Source organism: Papaver somniferum, chromosome 2 (assembly GCF_003573695.1).
Source record: "Papaver somniferum cultivar HN1 chromosome 2, ASM357369v1, whole genome shotgun sequence".
Lineage (NCBI taxonomy): Eukaryota > Viridiplantae > Streptophyta > Magnoliopsida > Ranunculales > Papaveraceae > Papaver > Papaver somniferum.
The window spans coordinates 97,038,480-97,053,442 of record NC_039359.1 but is presented as its reverse complement, the minus strand read 5'-3'; the positions used below and the strand labels follow the sequence as shown (position 1 = coordinate 97,053,442).

At 37.8% G+C, this 14,963-nt stretch overlaps 1 protein-coding gene and 1 long non-coding RNA gene across 2 annotated transcripts; one reads left to right on the top strand and one right to left on the bottom strand.

Annotated features, from left to right (window-relative positions):
• The first annotated feature begins 155 nt into the window (after positions 1 to 155).
• On the top strand, positions 156 to 8,452 carry LOC113351661 (glutamine-dependent NAD(+) synthetase-like). The gene is made up of 3 exons (XM_026595604.1): positions 156 to 170; positions 4,653 to 5,733; positions 8,421 to 8,452. The coding sequence occupies exons 1-3, from the start codon at positions 156 to 158 to the stop codon at positions 8,450 to 8,452; spliced, it is 1,128 nt and encodes a 375-aa protein (XP_026451389.1).
• A 691-nt stretch (positions 8,453 to 9,143) lies between these two features.
• On the bottom strand, positions 9,144 to 10,158 carry LOC113353743. The gene is made up of 4 exons (XR_003361501.1): positions 10,135 to 10,158; positions 9,968 to 10,066; positions 9,829 to 9,868; positions 9,144 to 9,574 (listed from the first exon to the last, which is right to left on the bottom strand). It is a non-coding gene; the product is annotated as an uncharacterized LOC113353743 (long non-coding RNA).
• Between the last annotated feature and the right edge of the window lie 4,805 nt (positions 10,159 to 14,963).

Here is a 14,963-nt window from a genome sequence, read left to right as displayed (position 1 = left end):
TAATGATTATGCTTCGTCTTCCTCTACTGTTTCGCAGTCTGAATCTTCTTCTCGTTTATCGTGTGCTATGGATAACAATAACAGTCAGAAGAAAAGAACTAGGCAGTGTCCTACTTTGGCTATTGTTAGTGAATCTCCTACCACTGATATGGCGTATGAGCCTGTTGAAAGTCAAGAGTCAAGTTATGAACCTAATGTATGGGACATAGCTGCTGAGGCTTACCAGACTCAGAACAACACTGATGCTTGGACTCAGGTTACTATTTCCTCTCTTTTTTCAAATTTTAATTATTTCAATCTTATTATCTTCTTGTTTTACTTTATACTTGTTCTTTTTGGTATCTTTGTTATGAAATTTTTTTCTTGGAACTGTCAGGGTTTTAATAATCCTCATACTAGAGATTATTTTCGGTTTTTCATAGTATGATCCTGATATTTTTTTTTCTTTCTGAAAAATAATAAAATGCATTTGTATTTATCTCATACGAAGTATCCTAATTATTGGTATGCTCCTTTTATTGGTTTTTCGGGAGGAATTGTTTTTTCTTGGAAAAATGGTATTGACCTTCATATAATGCATATTACTCATAATACCATTGATGCCATCATAAATTCTCATAACCACATGCCTGACATGCTTCTTACCTGTATGTATGGGGATAACAACTCAGTTACAAATCATGATCAGTGGCAATACTTATTAGACATGAACCATGTTGTTGATGTACCGTGGATTTTAATAGGGGACTTGAATTTTACTATATATGATTCAGAAACTCATAGTACTCACCCTTCTGCTCATTATCACTAAATATTGTTAACCAATTGGGCCTTATTGATCTTGGTTATTCTGGATCGGCGACTACTTGGTCTAATCATAGGAATGGTGCTGATTTTACCTCTGTCAGATTAGATATAGCTTTAGTTAATTCCCGGTGGATTAATCATTTCACTTCATCTCATTTGCAACATATATCTCCTCTTGCATCTGATCATAGTCCCATTTTGTTGCATACTACATCTGAATTAGGTAGACATTCGTCTTTCAAACTGAATAGATGTTGGTTTAAAGTTGCTTCTTGTTACGATACTATTCACATAAGCTGGAATCAAGATTTTCGAGGGTCTCCTGCTTATCAATTTTCTAGTAAACTCAAGCATACTAGGACTGAACTTAAAAAATGGAAAAGGCTCTCCTTTGGTAACATTGAGTCTCAGATACATTCTCTTCATCAACAACTTCAACACTGCTATGATAATAATATGGCTACTAACAATATTGAAGTGCAGCGTTTAAATTCTTATCTTCAACAGTGTCTTGCTATTCAAAAGGACTACTATATGCAGCTAGCTGGTTCTCATTTACATGAAGCTGACAGGAATACCAATTACTTTCACAGTAAAGTCAATTATAACAAAAGGCAATCTCAAATTCAAGCTATTCAAGGTCCATTGGGCATCTGGTATGATTCTAGACCTAAGATTGAAGATATCTTCCTGAAGCACTTTTCTTCCATCACCACTACTACTCAACCTGCTCCTAATATGGATATTCTCAATAATTTTTCACCTTGTATTTCAGAAGATGAAAATTTATTTCTTATTCATATTCCAGATGATGCAGAAATTAAAGAAGTTGTTTTCAAGATTAAACCTTGGGCTTCTCCGGGTAATGATGGTTTTCAAGCTGCATTTTACCAGAATTGCTGGGATACTGTCGGTGCTCAAGTAATTTCCATGGTCCAACATTTTTTCAATATCAAATATATGTTGAAGGTTATTAATCATACATATCAAGTCCTTATCCCTAAAACTTTTTATCCCCAAACCCCAGCTGATTACAGACCTATCAGTCTCTGTAATGCTAGTTATAAAATCGTTTCAAAAATTTTAGCTAATCGATTAAAAACCATTTTACCTAAGATCATTTCCCCTACCCAAACTGCCTATGTCCCTGGAAGACACATCTATGATAATGTCATCATAGCACAAGAGATTTTACATTCCGTGAAAACGAAAAAGAACAAGGATGCTTTGGTTGGTCTCAAATTAGATATGTCTAAGGCATTCGATAGACTAGAATGGCCTTTTTTTTATCTATTCTTCGGCACCTGGGTTTTCATTCAGATTGAATTTCTATGATTCAACAATGTAGTTCTACGACTAATGTTTCATTACTCATCAATGGTTGTCCAAGTTCTACATTTGCTCCTTCAAGAGGGATTCGTCAAGGGGACCCCTTGTCCCCTTATTTATTTCTTTTTGTTATGGAAGCTTTGTCTAGACTCATTCAACAACATGTTAATGAAGGTCAGCCGAAAGGTATCAAACTAACCAAACATTGTCCTGAAATTAATCATCTGTTTTCTACAGATGATTGCTTGTTGTTTTTCCAAGCTACTCCAGCTCATATGAGACATCTACAGTCTATTCTCCACATCTTTGGTAAGGCTTCAGGTCAGGTCATTAATATGCAGAAGTCAAACATCTTTTTCAGTAAGCATACTTCTCCTTCTCATCGAAACAATATTAACAATATTCTGCAGCTGAACAAATGGGTGTAGGAGAAAAGTACTTGGGTATTCCTTTACTTATGCACAGATCTCGGCATCAAAATTTTCAAGGCATTTTAGATAACATGAGTAACAGGCTTCAAGGATGGCAGAGTAAATTAGTCAATCAAGCAGCAAGAACTACTCAGATAAATTATGTTCTTAGTACCATGGGTATGTACCAAATGCATCTTTTAAATCTACCTGACACTGCAATTCATCAAATGGATAAAGTGCAAAGACAATACTGGTGTCACAATTTCGATAATCATAAATCTCCTAGAACTATCTCTTGGGATAAGATTTCTCTTCCTAAACGTGATGAAGGTTTAGGTTTGAAGAATCTAAAGCATTACAATTCAGCATTTCTTTCTAAACTGACCTGGAATTTACTTCATAACCAACAAAATCTGTCGGCTCGGGTGTTAAAAGGTAAATACTTCCCTTTTCATGATTTGAAGTTTCATCCTCCTCCTTTAGATAAAAATACAAGTTGGGTTTGGCAGAGTATTTCTCATGAGCTTCGAATTGTGCTTGATAATGCTAAATGGCAGGTGGGTAATGGTTGTGATATAAATATTTGGACTCATAACTGGATTCCAAATTTATCCAACCCTTTACAACACTGGAATGATCTGCATTTGAGTGATTATCAACGGGTTTCTCAATTGATTGATCTTAATACAAATCAGTGGAATATTTATTTGTTAAGGAAGCTTTTTACTACTTCTCAAGTGGACTCTATTCTTACAATACCTCTTCAATTGGATCAGAAGGATAGTTTAATTTGGCCTTTCACTTCAGCTGGAATCTTTACTACCAGGTCTTCCTATTCTCTGCTTTGCACTCATCAATCAAGTAATTCGACAGCTCTGTCTTCTAGGTTTTGGTTAAAATTTTGGAAAGCTAATATCCCGTACAAGCTTCAGATTTTTATGTGGAAGATTTTTCTGAATTGTCTTTCTACCAAGAAGAAGTTGTTTCATGCTACTGCAGCTACTTCTCTGGATTGTGTCCTCTGCAACACTCATCAGATTGAAGACTTAGATCATCTTTTGGTTCACTGTCCTTTCTCAGCAGCCATTTGGAGATACTTTCTGCCACAAGTTTATCAGAATTTGAATTCTCGTCAGTCGTTTCTCTCTTGGGTTCAAACTTGGCAATCATCAGACTCATACATTAGCATTTATCATTTTACTCAGATCATCCATATCATTGCATGCATCTTGCATTCCATTTGGAAACACAGATGTCAAGTCATTTTTAATAATGCATCTCTTAATCTTAATACAGTCATACATAGTATCGCTGCATATATACAACAGCACCATCTGACTGCATCTGCAACTATAATTTCTTCTATTAGAAGTAATGTTCACATGCATGTACCTTGGAAAGCTCCTCCTGTTAATTACTTGAAGATTAATGTAGATGTTTCGTTTCATCCCAACTTTTATTTAGCTGGAATTGGTGTTTTAATCCGGGATCATGCAAGGCGCTTCTTGGCCGCTAAGGGAACGTTAAGGAGAACACAACATGCCAATCAAGCAAAGGCCTGGGCGCTGTTGGAAGCAATGTACATGGCTCTTACTAATGGATGGGATCATGTTATTTTTGAGTCTGATAACCTAAGTATCTTTAAGTTTCTTCAGCAACAACTTCCTTCTCCTTATCAAAGCTTACCTCTTCTTACCAAATGTGTAAACCTATGTAATATTAATCCTTTTTGGTCGTGTGTTTATGTGAATAGAGGTTGTAATAAATCAACTATTGCCTTGGCAAAAGCTGTTAGACAGTACCGTCTTAATGAGGAATGGTGGTCTGATCCACCTATGTTGTTAACTACTCATTTAGACAAAGATGTAACCACTATTTCTGTTTAATAAATAAGTCCTTTGGTTCCAAAAAAAAAAAAAAAAAGGTGTGCATGCTTTTATTCATGTGTTCAATATTTGCGTGGGACTAGGACTCCATCACGTCCTATAAATACTCTTCCGGCACATGTGTTTTTTTTATTCATTCAACTTTTCAGGCGATTAAGGTGCGGCTGCTCTCCTATCAAAAGGATCAACTGTTAGTATTACGATCCCAAAAGATGAGGTTGCAACATGTAATTTGAATCCATGGGGAGTGGAATTTGATAATAATCTAAAGAATCAATCAAAAAAATCTAAAGAAGCTGGTGCAGCAATTCGACTTGGTCCTGAACTTGAAATCACTGCTTACGGATGTGAAGATGGCTTCCCAGAGCCTAATACTGATACTCATTCATGGGAATGCTTAAAAGAAATATTACTTGGTGACTACACTGACGGAATATTATGCAGCATTGGAATGCCAGTAATGCGAAAATCTCAGCGTTATAATTGTCAGGCTCTCTGTTACAATCGGAAGATTCTGATGATACGGCCAAAAATCTGGCTTGCTAATGATGGGAACTATAGAGAGTTAAGATGGTTTACTGCATGGAAACAAAGTGACGGGATTGAGGAATTTCTACTCCCACCAGATGTTGCTGATGCTTTATCACAAAGATCTGCGCCTTTCAGTTACGGGTACATTCAGTTTGACGACGCTGCTGTTGCTGCTGAAATCTGTGAAGAGCTATTTACTCCGCAACCTCCACATGGTGAGTTAGCACTTAATGGTTTTGAAGTGTTTCTGAATGCAAGTGGAAGTCACCATCAGTTGAGAAAGCTTGATATTCGTCTCAATGCTATTAAAGGTGCTACTGTCCGTACTTCTGGAGGGGTTTATATGTACAGTAATCAACAAGGATGTGACGGCGGTCGTCTATACTACGATGGCTGTTGTTGCGTAGTTGTTGATGGGGAGGTGGTTGCTCAAGGCTCTCAATTTTCTTTACAGGATGTTGAGGTTTTGGTTGCTCAAGTTGATCTCGATGCTGTTACTAGTAGTAGGGGATCTATAAGTAGTTTTCAACAACAAGCCAGTTGCGTGAAGAACGTTCCGTCTATAACAGCACCTTACAAGCTCTGCCAATCTTTTAATCCCCGAATTTTGCTTTCGAGTCCATTGGAGGAGATTAAGTATCACTCTCCAGAGGAGGAGATAGCCTTTGGTCCTGCTTGCTGGATATGGGATTACTTGAGAAGAAGTGGAGCTTCTGGATTTCTGCTTCCACTTTCTGGGGGATCTGACAGCTCTTCTTGTTGCGTCTGTAACAATAAAACACTCAAGAAAGATGTTAGAAAGATATTAGAATAAAAGGATTAATTTCTGGAAAGTAAAGCAACACTCAATTGGACTGTAAACAGAGGACAGAGTCACGTGTTCAACACGCTGTCCTTAACACGATATTTGACCGGTACGCCTCAAGAATGAGTGATGCCAATACCCTGTGGTCAAGTTCGTATCCAGGATAAAACTGCCCGTTGCAAGCACTGTTAGCACTACAGTACTTGCCCACTCTTACGACCTCAACAACAATTGTGCACGAAATGAAAAATAAAGGACCACACAGGGGGAGAAGACGAAAAGAAGAGGATAGTAGCTCTTCTGGACACAAAACGAAATGAGAGAAAGTGATCGCTTTATATAGGGGAGAATAGAGAGAGGTCTCATAAACGCGTATTAAAACAATTTCAATTAATTCAGATTTTTTTCCAATGGTTTGAAATGTTCATGCGTCATTATGTTTGATATAAAACGTTCACGCAAATTTAAATTTGAAATAAAAACGTTCATGCAAATTTAAGTTTGATATAAAACGTTCATGCAAGTTAATGTTGATATAACGTTCATGCATAGACATAATGTCGCCCAAAGATTTATTTTGTTTGAAATCTTTTAAGTATTAATTCAAAAATTCAAAAGAAGTTTTGCCAAAAAAGATAAGAAGTTTTGCCAAAAATTCAAAAATGCATAGACACCCACACCCGAAACCCGAGCCCGGCCCGTACGGCGGTGGCGTGCGTGCTTCGGTGCGAAGCACCGCACGTGTGTGAAAATGTGTGATTGCACGAACTAGCCAATTGCCTAAGTCCTCTCCCTCGCACAAAAGTGCTAATGACCCAAGGGCCACTCTAATATCAAAATTTTCAATACTTATGGAGAGGTATCATCTTTAGTTTTCCTTATGTGGGATTAAAGGTTCATTCACAAATAGTGAAAATGAGCTAGTGTCCTTAGTGTCCAATAGATCCTAAGTTCCAATCCCACCATGACCAAAAACCAAACTATTTTATAAACTCATTTTCTCTAACAATCCCCCACATGAATGAAATACCGATAAAAAATCAGAAAACGGAAAGCGAGAAATACCACTTAGGCAAGAGGTGTCCATGAGGTCTTGAACCTTTGCTTAGTGAGAAATTGCCGGAACTACTTGATGGACAGTGAACGCGATGTCTTGAACTACCATCGTTTGGTGTAATCCGCGATAATGACCACGCGTGATATCTCTCTAGGTGCTGTCGAGTTCGTGTCGTTGTGTCCTTTTTGGCCCTGGACAAATCCCGTTTCTCCGAATGCTCTAGAGAATCAGCTCTTTTCTCATAGGAAGCGACCCACTTCCACATTCAGATAGGTGAGTTCTATCAAGAGTGTTTACTGCTACACCCCACTTCAATCTAAAATTGAAACTATATAACTCATTAAGACTTAATAGAAAGTCATCCTCACATGCAGTCACACTATCACGTCTACACCATAGGGAAGGGGCAGAGAATGAATTCTCTGATAGTGTTTACCTTGACCCGCCACAAATTAGTTTCTCATTGGAAACCTTGATCTTGGGATCTCCAGTCAGCAAGGTTGAGTATCCTTCATGGCAAGTTTATTTAATGAGCCTAAGCCCCATCCCCTTAGATGCATTACTAACTATTTCCTTGGACAAACCTTTCGTCAAAGGGTCCGCGATATTCTCCTTGGACTTAACCCAATCAATGGAAATAACGCCTTTTGAGATTAGTTGTTTTAGGGTATCGTGTCTTCTCTTTATATGTATAGACTTCCCATTATAGTAGCTGTTTTTAGCTTTAGCTATGGCAGCTTGATTATCACAATGTATAGATATAGTCGGCACAGGCCTATGCCAGAGAGGAATGTCTTCTAAAAAGCATCTTAGCCAAGCGGCTTCCTCTCCTGCTTTATCTAGCGCAATAAACTCAGATTCCATAGTGGATCGAGTTATGCATGTCTGTTTGGAACTCTTCCAAGAAACAGCCCCACATGCTAGAGTGAAAACATATCCACTCGTAGACTTAGACTCCTCTGAGTCTGATATCCAGTTTGCATCACAAAATCCCTCAAGGACGGCAGGATACCTTTCATAATTCAAACAAAAAGTCAACGTGTATTTCAAATACCTCAACACTCTAAAAAGTGCATCCCAGTGTTCCTGCCATGGATTACAAGTATACCTACTTAACCTACTCACAGCATAAGCAATGTCTGGCCTAGTACAGTTCATCAAATACATCAGACTTCCTATAACTCGTGAGTATTCAAGTTGTGATACTCCATTACCTCTGTTCTTTTTGAGTTTACAACAAGGATCATACGGAGTATAAGCAGGTTTACAATCAAAATGATTGAATTTTCTAAGCACATATTCAACATAATGAGATTGACTAAGACTATAACCGTTAGAATTTTTCCTAATTTTCATCCCTAAGATTACATCTGCAGGGCCTAGGTCTTTCATGTCAAAGTTCTCATTCAGCATGTTCTTAGTGGAATTAATTACATCCATGTTTGTACCAAGTATAAGCATATCATCAACATACAAGCATACAATCACACAGGCATCATTTACAAGCTTAGTATATACACACTTGTCAGATTCATTGATTCTAAAACCACTAGAAAACATTACATGATCAAATTTTTCATGTCATTGTTTAGGTGCTTGTATAAAAAATGCATCACCTGCTTAAGAAAATTATACATACCACAAGAAAAGGAAGAGTGTGAATGTGAAACATGCAAGAAATTCTAGACAGAAACATAATATCTGAAGTGCACTATGTAAAGCTGCGAAGCGTTTAAGCAGAAAAGATTGGTTAGAACTGATTTTGTCCATTAGGGGGTTAGCTGTAATAATGAGCGGGAAAACTAAAACACCAACCTGGTGCAAAGGCTAGTGCACGGATTCAAAATTACCTGGCCTATTATAGAGACAAATAAAGAATATTGTTCTCATACCATAAGCAACTAGATGCCATAAACAAGTTATGAACTGAAAATTTCAGCGCCAACATAAAAAATCTAAAATCATACTTCAATAGAACTGTCACTAGACAACTGACAGAAAGCTGGATCAGTTAAACTCACTGGCGCGAAATTGAAATGGGCAAAATTGACTGTATCCTACAGAAGAAGCTAAAATTGAGTTGTAAACCAATTGTTAATGCCACGAAGAAATTGATTCGCACAAAATGTCATGGTATCGGTGACTGGAAAATGTCATCACATGTCATGGTCAAATTACACGAAACACAACAAACATGTAGAGACTCAGTTTTCTGCATCACATCCTCAGTAATCTGCTATGTACAAGAGTTACGAGGAGTAACAACACAATTACATATTTGAGCACAAACAAACCAGTATTACGAATGGTCCAGATCATTCTGACACAAGCTTACTGTTAGATTATCAACTTAATCAATTTCTGATGAGCCAGTATTAGTAATGCCTGTTTTGTTGTACCACAACTACAAGATCCAACCTCAGTGAAAGAAGAAAGGGGAAAGCATAGAGATGTAGGATTATTGACTTGTTGATTTTTGTGACTGGAAACATACAGCTTCCATTAGTTCGAGTCATCTAAACCTGAACTGGTAAACAATACTAAGCTAGATAAAATTGAAAATCCTACTTGATTTCCCTTTAAAAAAGAAAAAGAGCATCGATTGGATTGGAAGTTGTAAATACAGGGTTTGCTTGTTAGGCTGATGAGTCCTTTTTGTTGAAGAAGATCCTATTTACAACATCAACAGGCAAAGCATATGCTGGATCTATCGCTTTTATTCCAGGATACTCGAGAAGTGAAAGACCTGCATTACAATGTACAGAAAAGAAAAGAAAAAATAGAAATAAATTCGATAATGTTGTAAAATATTAATAAAGAAAATGAATCAGTTTTGCAAGTACATGCTAGTAATGCAATCTGCTAGAGCCTAGAGGTATTTTGTGGGATAGGAATAGACCGTGTTTCAGCAAAATAAAATAAAATATAATGTATCTCTAGATTTCATGTTGTGATCCTTGCGCTAGTGGGTAAATGATTAAAGGGCTAATAACAGCATACCTGCGACACCAAAATATGTATGGTAGACATTCTCTTTATCCTACAATTTTGAACATATATTGAAACACTGCTTAGAACACTGCCAGGTGAGAGTATCATACAGAAATTGAGATGACTTTGAACCCGGCGAGATACTCACCTGACAATCTAGAATGAATCTAGCAAGCTTGTCTTTGTCTATCCAATGCACTCTATCAATAATAATTAGGCTAGAAAGAACCCACCAAGAGTAGCAAACCTGAGTAATGGAGGAGACCATTCTTGAGATATATAGACATGAAAAAATAAAGTATTTAAAAGACTTACATCGGGAAGCTTCTCGGGGGGTCCATTTAGACCTCCAGATTTGACTTGCCTTTCACATAACCACCATCCAAGAAGGTCCTTGTCAATGTGGTGTAAGGAACCCGCTATAGCAAGCGCACCCACGCAGCAAAAAACTGTAAACACAGTTGCAACGCACTAGAATTACTGAACTGAAAGCCTAACAAATGCATACATGTAGGAGCCTAGAATTTTTTTTACAATGAAACACAAATTTTAGGTAAAATACATACTCTGCCCTGCATGAGATTCCCCACCAGGTGTGCACCCAAAACCACCACCCAAATTGACGTAGCGGAAGCGTATGTTTTTGGATCAAAGATCCGATAAAGATAAAAACTAGTGTGAGATCAATAGATTCACAAAAATGATGATAAAATAAAGATAATAAAATAAAAGATAAGTTTGATATTAATCAAATAATAATATTGGTTGTAGAATTGTATATGTCTGTTATGCCTATGCCTTCTTATGTAGGTTTTAAGGATTCTAAATATAATTAGGACTAGAAAAGGAAATCAAACCAAACTAGGAAACACACTAAAACTAGGAAAGAAAATCCTAAATAAAGAAATATGATAGGAAGTTCTAAGAAGAACTATAATAGGAAATAGAGTAGGATGTCCTACATCAGGCCCCCTCTAGAAAAGAACTCGACCACGAGTTCAATAGACTACACTCTTGCTAGGGTCGAAGGGCCGGAAACGACGATGAAGATCGTCAACAGTCAGATAGCTTGAGTTTGGCACAAAAACACAAACACCTTTTCCAGGGTCATACGGTCGGAAACCACGCCAAAGATCGTCATCAATCAGATAGCTTGAGTTTCGTATAACAAGAAAAACACTGTTACCGTTGCCGCCTGGGTCGTATGGTCGAAAACAAAGACAAAAGTTGTCATGCCTATTTCGATCACGCCTCTTGTCTTCACTGTTACGCACTTGCTGTGTCAGGTCATTCTTGTTTTGTCTGTCCATATCTCGTTCCTTCGAATCTATATATGAGTCACAAAAACTTCCTTCAATAACAGACAAAACATATATCTTACATAAGAATAGTAGATCAGCTTGAACAATCAAATTAACTGCATGTACTGCATTGGCCCATATTATAGAAGACTTCCTTTTTAACCCTGTGAACTGCATGTTGAGAATAATATCAAATCTTGGTAAAATTGATGAGACAACAGTTGATGTTGACTGCAGTCTCACGAGGCAGTATGACAACTTCTCTTGAAACTTTGGATCAATAATACTACTAGCTCCTTCCATGAAATTTAAATGCAGTTGCCCAAAAAATTTCGTTTGTGTAATCAACCTTGAAACTCCATTCTCTTTAAACGGGTTAGTGATTTCTATAGTGAACTTCGGGGAAAACTGTCATGCCAGATGCTAAACCATTGGTAGAAAATGGTAATTCCTTAAGATTTTATAAAATACCCTCTCCCAAAGTGGGATCTGGAAGTTTCGCAATCGGAGACGCCATTTGCGCTGGAACATTTCCATCTTTATTTTTATTACTTTTTCCAAGTGATGTTTATTGAGCTTGTCTTTTAGAGTAGGAACTGATAGAAGATTTTGTGCAATTATAGAAGATTTCTTGGAGACTGCACCATTCCGCTCCTGGGTAGGTTTAGGCTTTCCTTTACTATGTGTAGCAACATATTGCATAATCTCAACAGCTCTCATCTGACCGTGGCTAGTAGCCTTTTGCGCATGCAGAAATGTGACGTCAAACCTAGCTCTCCATTCTAATAGGGTACGATCAGTTTCCGTCGAATATATGAAGAATGCTAACTTAGCTTCATTACACATCGCAACCCGATAAATAAAAATGTTCACAGACCTTCTAGAGACTGTAAACATTGCAACAAAAATCCTGAAACTCTCTCTGCTGCAAGACAAAACATCATGTTTCAACCTGGCAGTCATTTCAAGGAGATCAATTACCAGACTATGCGTAACTACATATTTATTTTTCAATCCATCATTCTCAGGTGCACCTTGAGACCGTACAGTTGTCGGTCGCTGAATAATAGCAGGGAATGCCTCGAGAATCACGGAATGCTTTGAGAATGATAATCTCCAGGACAGTTGAGCTGACTCGTCTATCGGAAAGATCCTAAGGATAATTTCCTTGATTTGATGACAGTTAATTTTTGAGTTGACAAGGATGAGAAGACGCGACTCCGTGAAAGGTTTTTGCATCTGATTAATGAACATATCCTGGGTGCGTTTTCCTGCAATAGATTGAGCACCAATACAGTGAGCAAGTATCAGAACAGTCGCTGGTCTAGCAGACTGAACAAAGACGTCGTGTGAGTTCTCAATAAACCTAGCTAGGGGTGCACATACCCTACCCATACCCGCCAACCCTACCCTACCCGCCAGTTTTTTAACCGTATCCTATCCTATCCACTATTTGGCGGGTAGGGTGACGGGTAAAGATTTTCTTAACCGCCAGTAAACGGGTAGGGTGGCGGGTATAGGCCATATCCTACCCACCCTACCTAGAAGTGCACATACCCTACTCCTACCCTCCAACCCTACCCTACCCGCCAGTTTTTTAACCGTATCCTACCCTATCCATTATTTGGCGGGTAGGGTGGCGGGTAAAGATTTTCTTAACCACCGGTAAACGGGTAGGGTGGCGGGTATAGGCCATATCCTACCCACCCTACCCGTTGTGCAGCCCTAAACCTAGCTGACATCATAAGCTTCTTCAATTTTTTTCCATCAATTATGAAGTAAATACCGTCAGTTCCTCCCTTGGATCTTTCCATATGGAAATTAACATTTCCGCTGTGTGCATTTGCTGTTAACAGCTTGCTTGTATCTTCTTTCTTTTGAGAAAAGACTTCTGCCGTAATTGTTGTGGCTGGGGATGAAATAGAATGAGTAGCATCTCCACTCATTTTTCTTCTCCTTAAGGTTTTATACAGCACAAGTACAAGCCAAGGAGGCTTTCTTGGAATTCCGTTAATAATCTCTGTTGATTTAGATCGGGTGCTCACTCGAATAGTCCTATATGGCCTAGTAGAATGAACAACGTGTTGTTGGTTCTCAACAGAAATAATAACATCAGAAAATCTTCTCAACTGGAAACCGACGATTTTGTTTCCGAGATGTGCATCTGCGGCTAAAATCATCTGGAAACCTTCAGATAACTCTTTTGCGGTGATTGTTGTTGCTGAGCATGGAATGGATAGAGCAGTAATGTCTCTTTTCATTGTTCTTCTCCCTAGGGATCCACACAACAAACACATAGGCACAACCCACACTACAACAAAACACACGTTTAGTGACAAAATTTTATGTGACCAATAAAATTTTGTCTACAAATCTAGTGTTTAGGGAGGAATATTTTTTTGGTCACCATATATATTTTTTCCACGACAAGCGGTAAATTTAGTCTTTAAAGTTGTCACTGAAAATTTTTGTGACCAAGTATGGTGACCAATCCTGTCTCCGTCTCTGAATATTTTTTTTGTGACCAAATATAATGACCAATCCCGTCTCCGTCTCTAATTTTTTCTTTGTGACAAATTATTTCGGTCACTGAATTGGTTTCTAGAGACAAAGGAAAATTATAGTCTCCATACATATTATTGCTAACGATCCAAGACTTTTGTCCCTGAATATATCTTACACTGACAAAATTAGTTTGTCGCCAAAATGAATGCCCATCAAACAAAGATTTTTCCGTTAGAACTATTAGTATCCAAACAAATTTTTTTTTGCAAATGGATTGTTTTCTACCGACAGAAAAAAAATTGGTCTTTGAAAAAACTACCGCTGACAACGTGTAGATTTTGTCCTTATATCTATTTATGCAGACAAAAATTGGTTCGTCATCTAAATGAACACGAAGCAAATTTGAAATTTCCCCGTTAAAACTTTGTAATGGCAAGACAAATTGTGGTCACAAAATCCAAACATTCTGAGTGCTTGTGATTTAGTCTGCTCAGAGGAATTGAAGTGGTGATGTTGCTTCGAGTATGACTGGGACGGTTGTTGCAAGGACATTCCTCACAGGAATCACCTGAACCTGAATCACCTATTGTGCATTCCTTTTTGTGCTGGATCTGGTAGACTCGCATCTTGTGATGTTTGCTCAATTCATGAAAAGCAGACTCGCAATCCATTTTAAGCGTATTTACACGAACATATTGAGCCTTTGAGATGTCTGCAAAATGAGATTATAAAATCAATACAGACAATAAGGTTACTTGAAATCCATTCTAAGCGTAATCTGTTGTGGACTCAATTCATAATAAGGTAACTTAAAATTGAATGAAGACCATGGAGTACGATATCTAAAGCATTGAGGTCCATACAAATAATTCTCATATGTACTAGTCTGAAATCAAGCATCAAGGGTTCGAGAATTCCCCTATCCCACTAAGCACAATCTAGTTCAATATAATTTGAATTTGTTACAAGCTTATAAAAAATGACAGACAGTCCAGAACCAACGAAGTTTTCATAATGCTTACCCTAAGTCAGCTTATATACTGAAAACTTTGTTATTTTAATTGAGTGTCAACTACGATAAAACACTGAATCCAAGGCCAACGAAGTTTTCATAATGCTGATGAAATGTCCAAGAAAAGGCCTGTTATCTATCATCAAAGCCGAGGAGACGAACGCAAACATTTGACAAATTAAATGTGTTTCTCTAATTGCCAACCATAGGTTGGACAACCTAAAAGATGGAACTGCAGCAAGCTAACTGCACTATCTTTAAAGATAGAAAATAGGTTCTGCAACACAATGCACTTGCATCATCACTAATAGCGAAACTGCACCGGT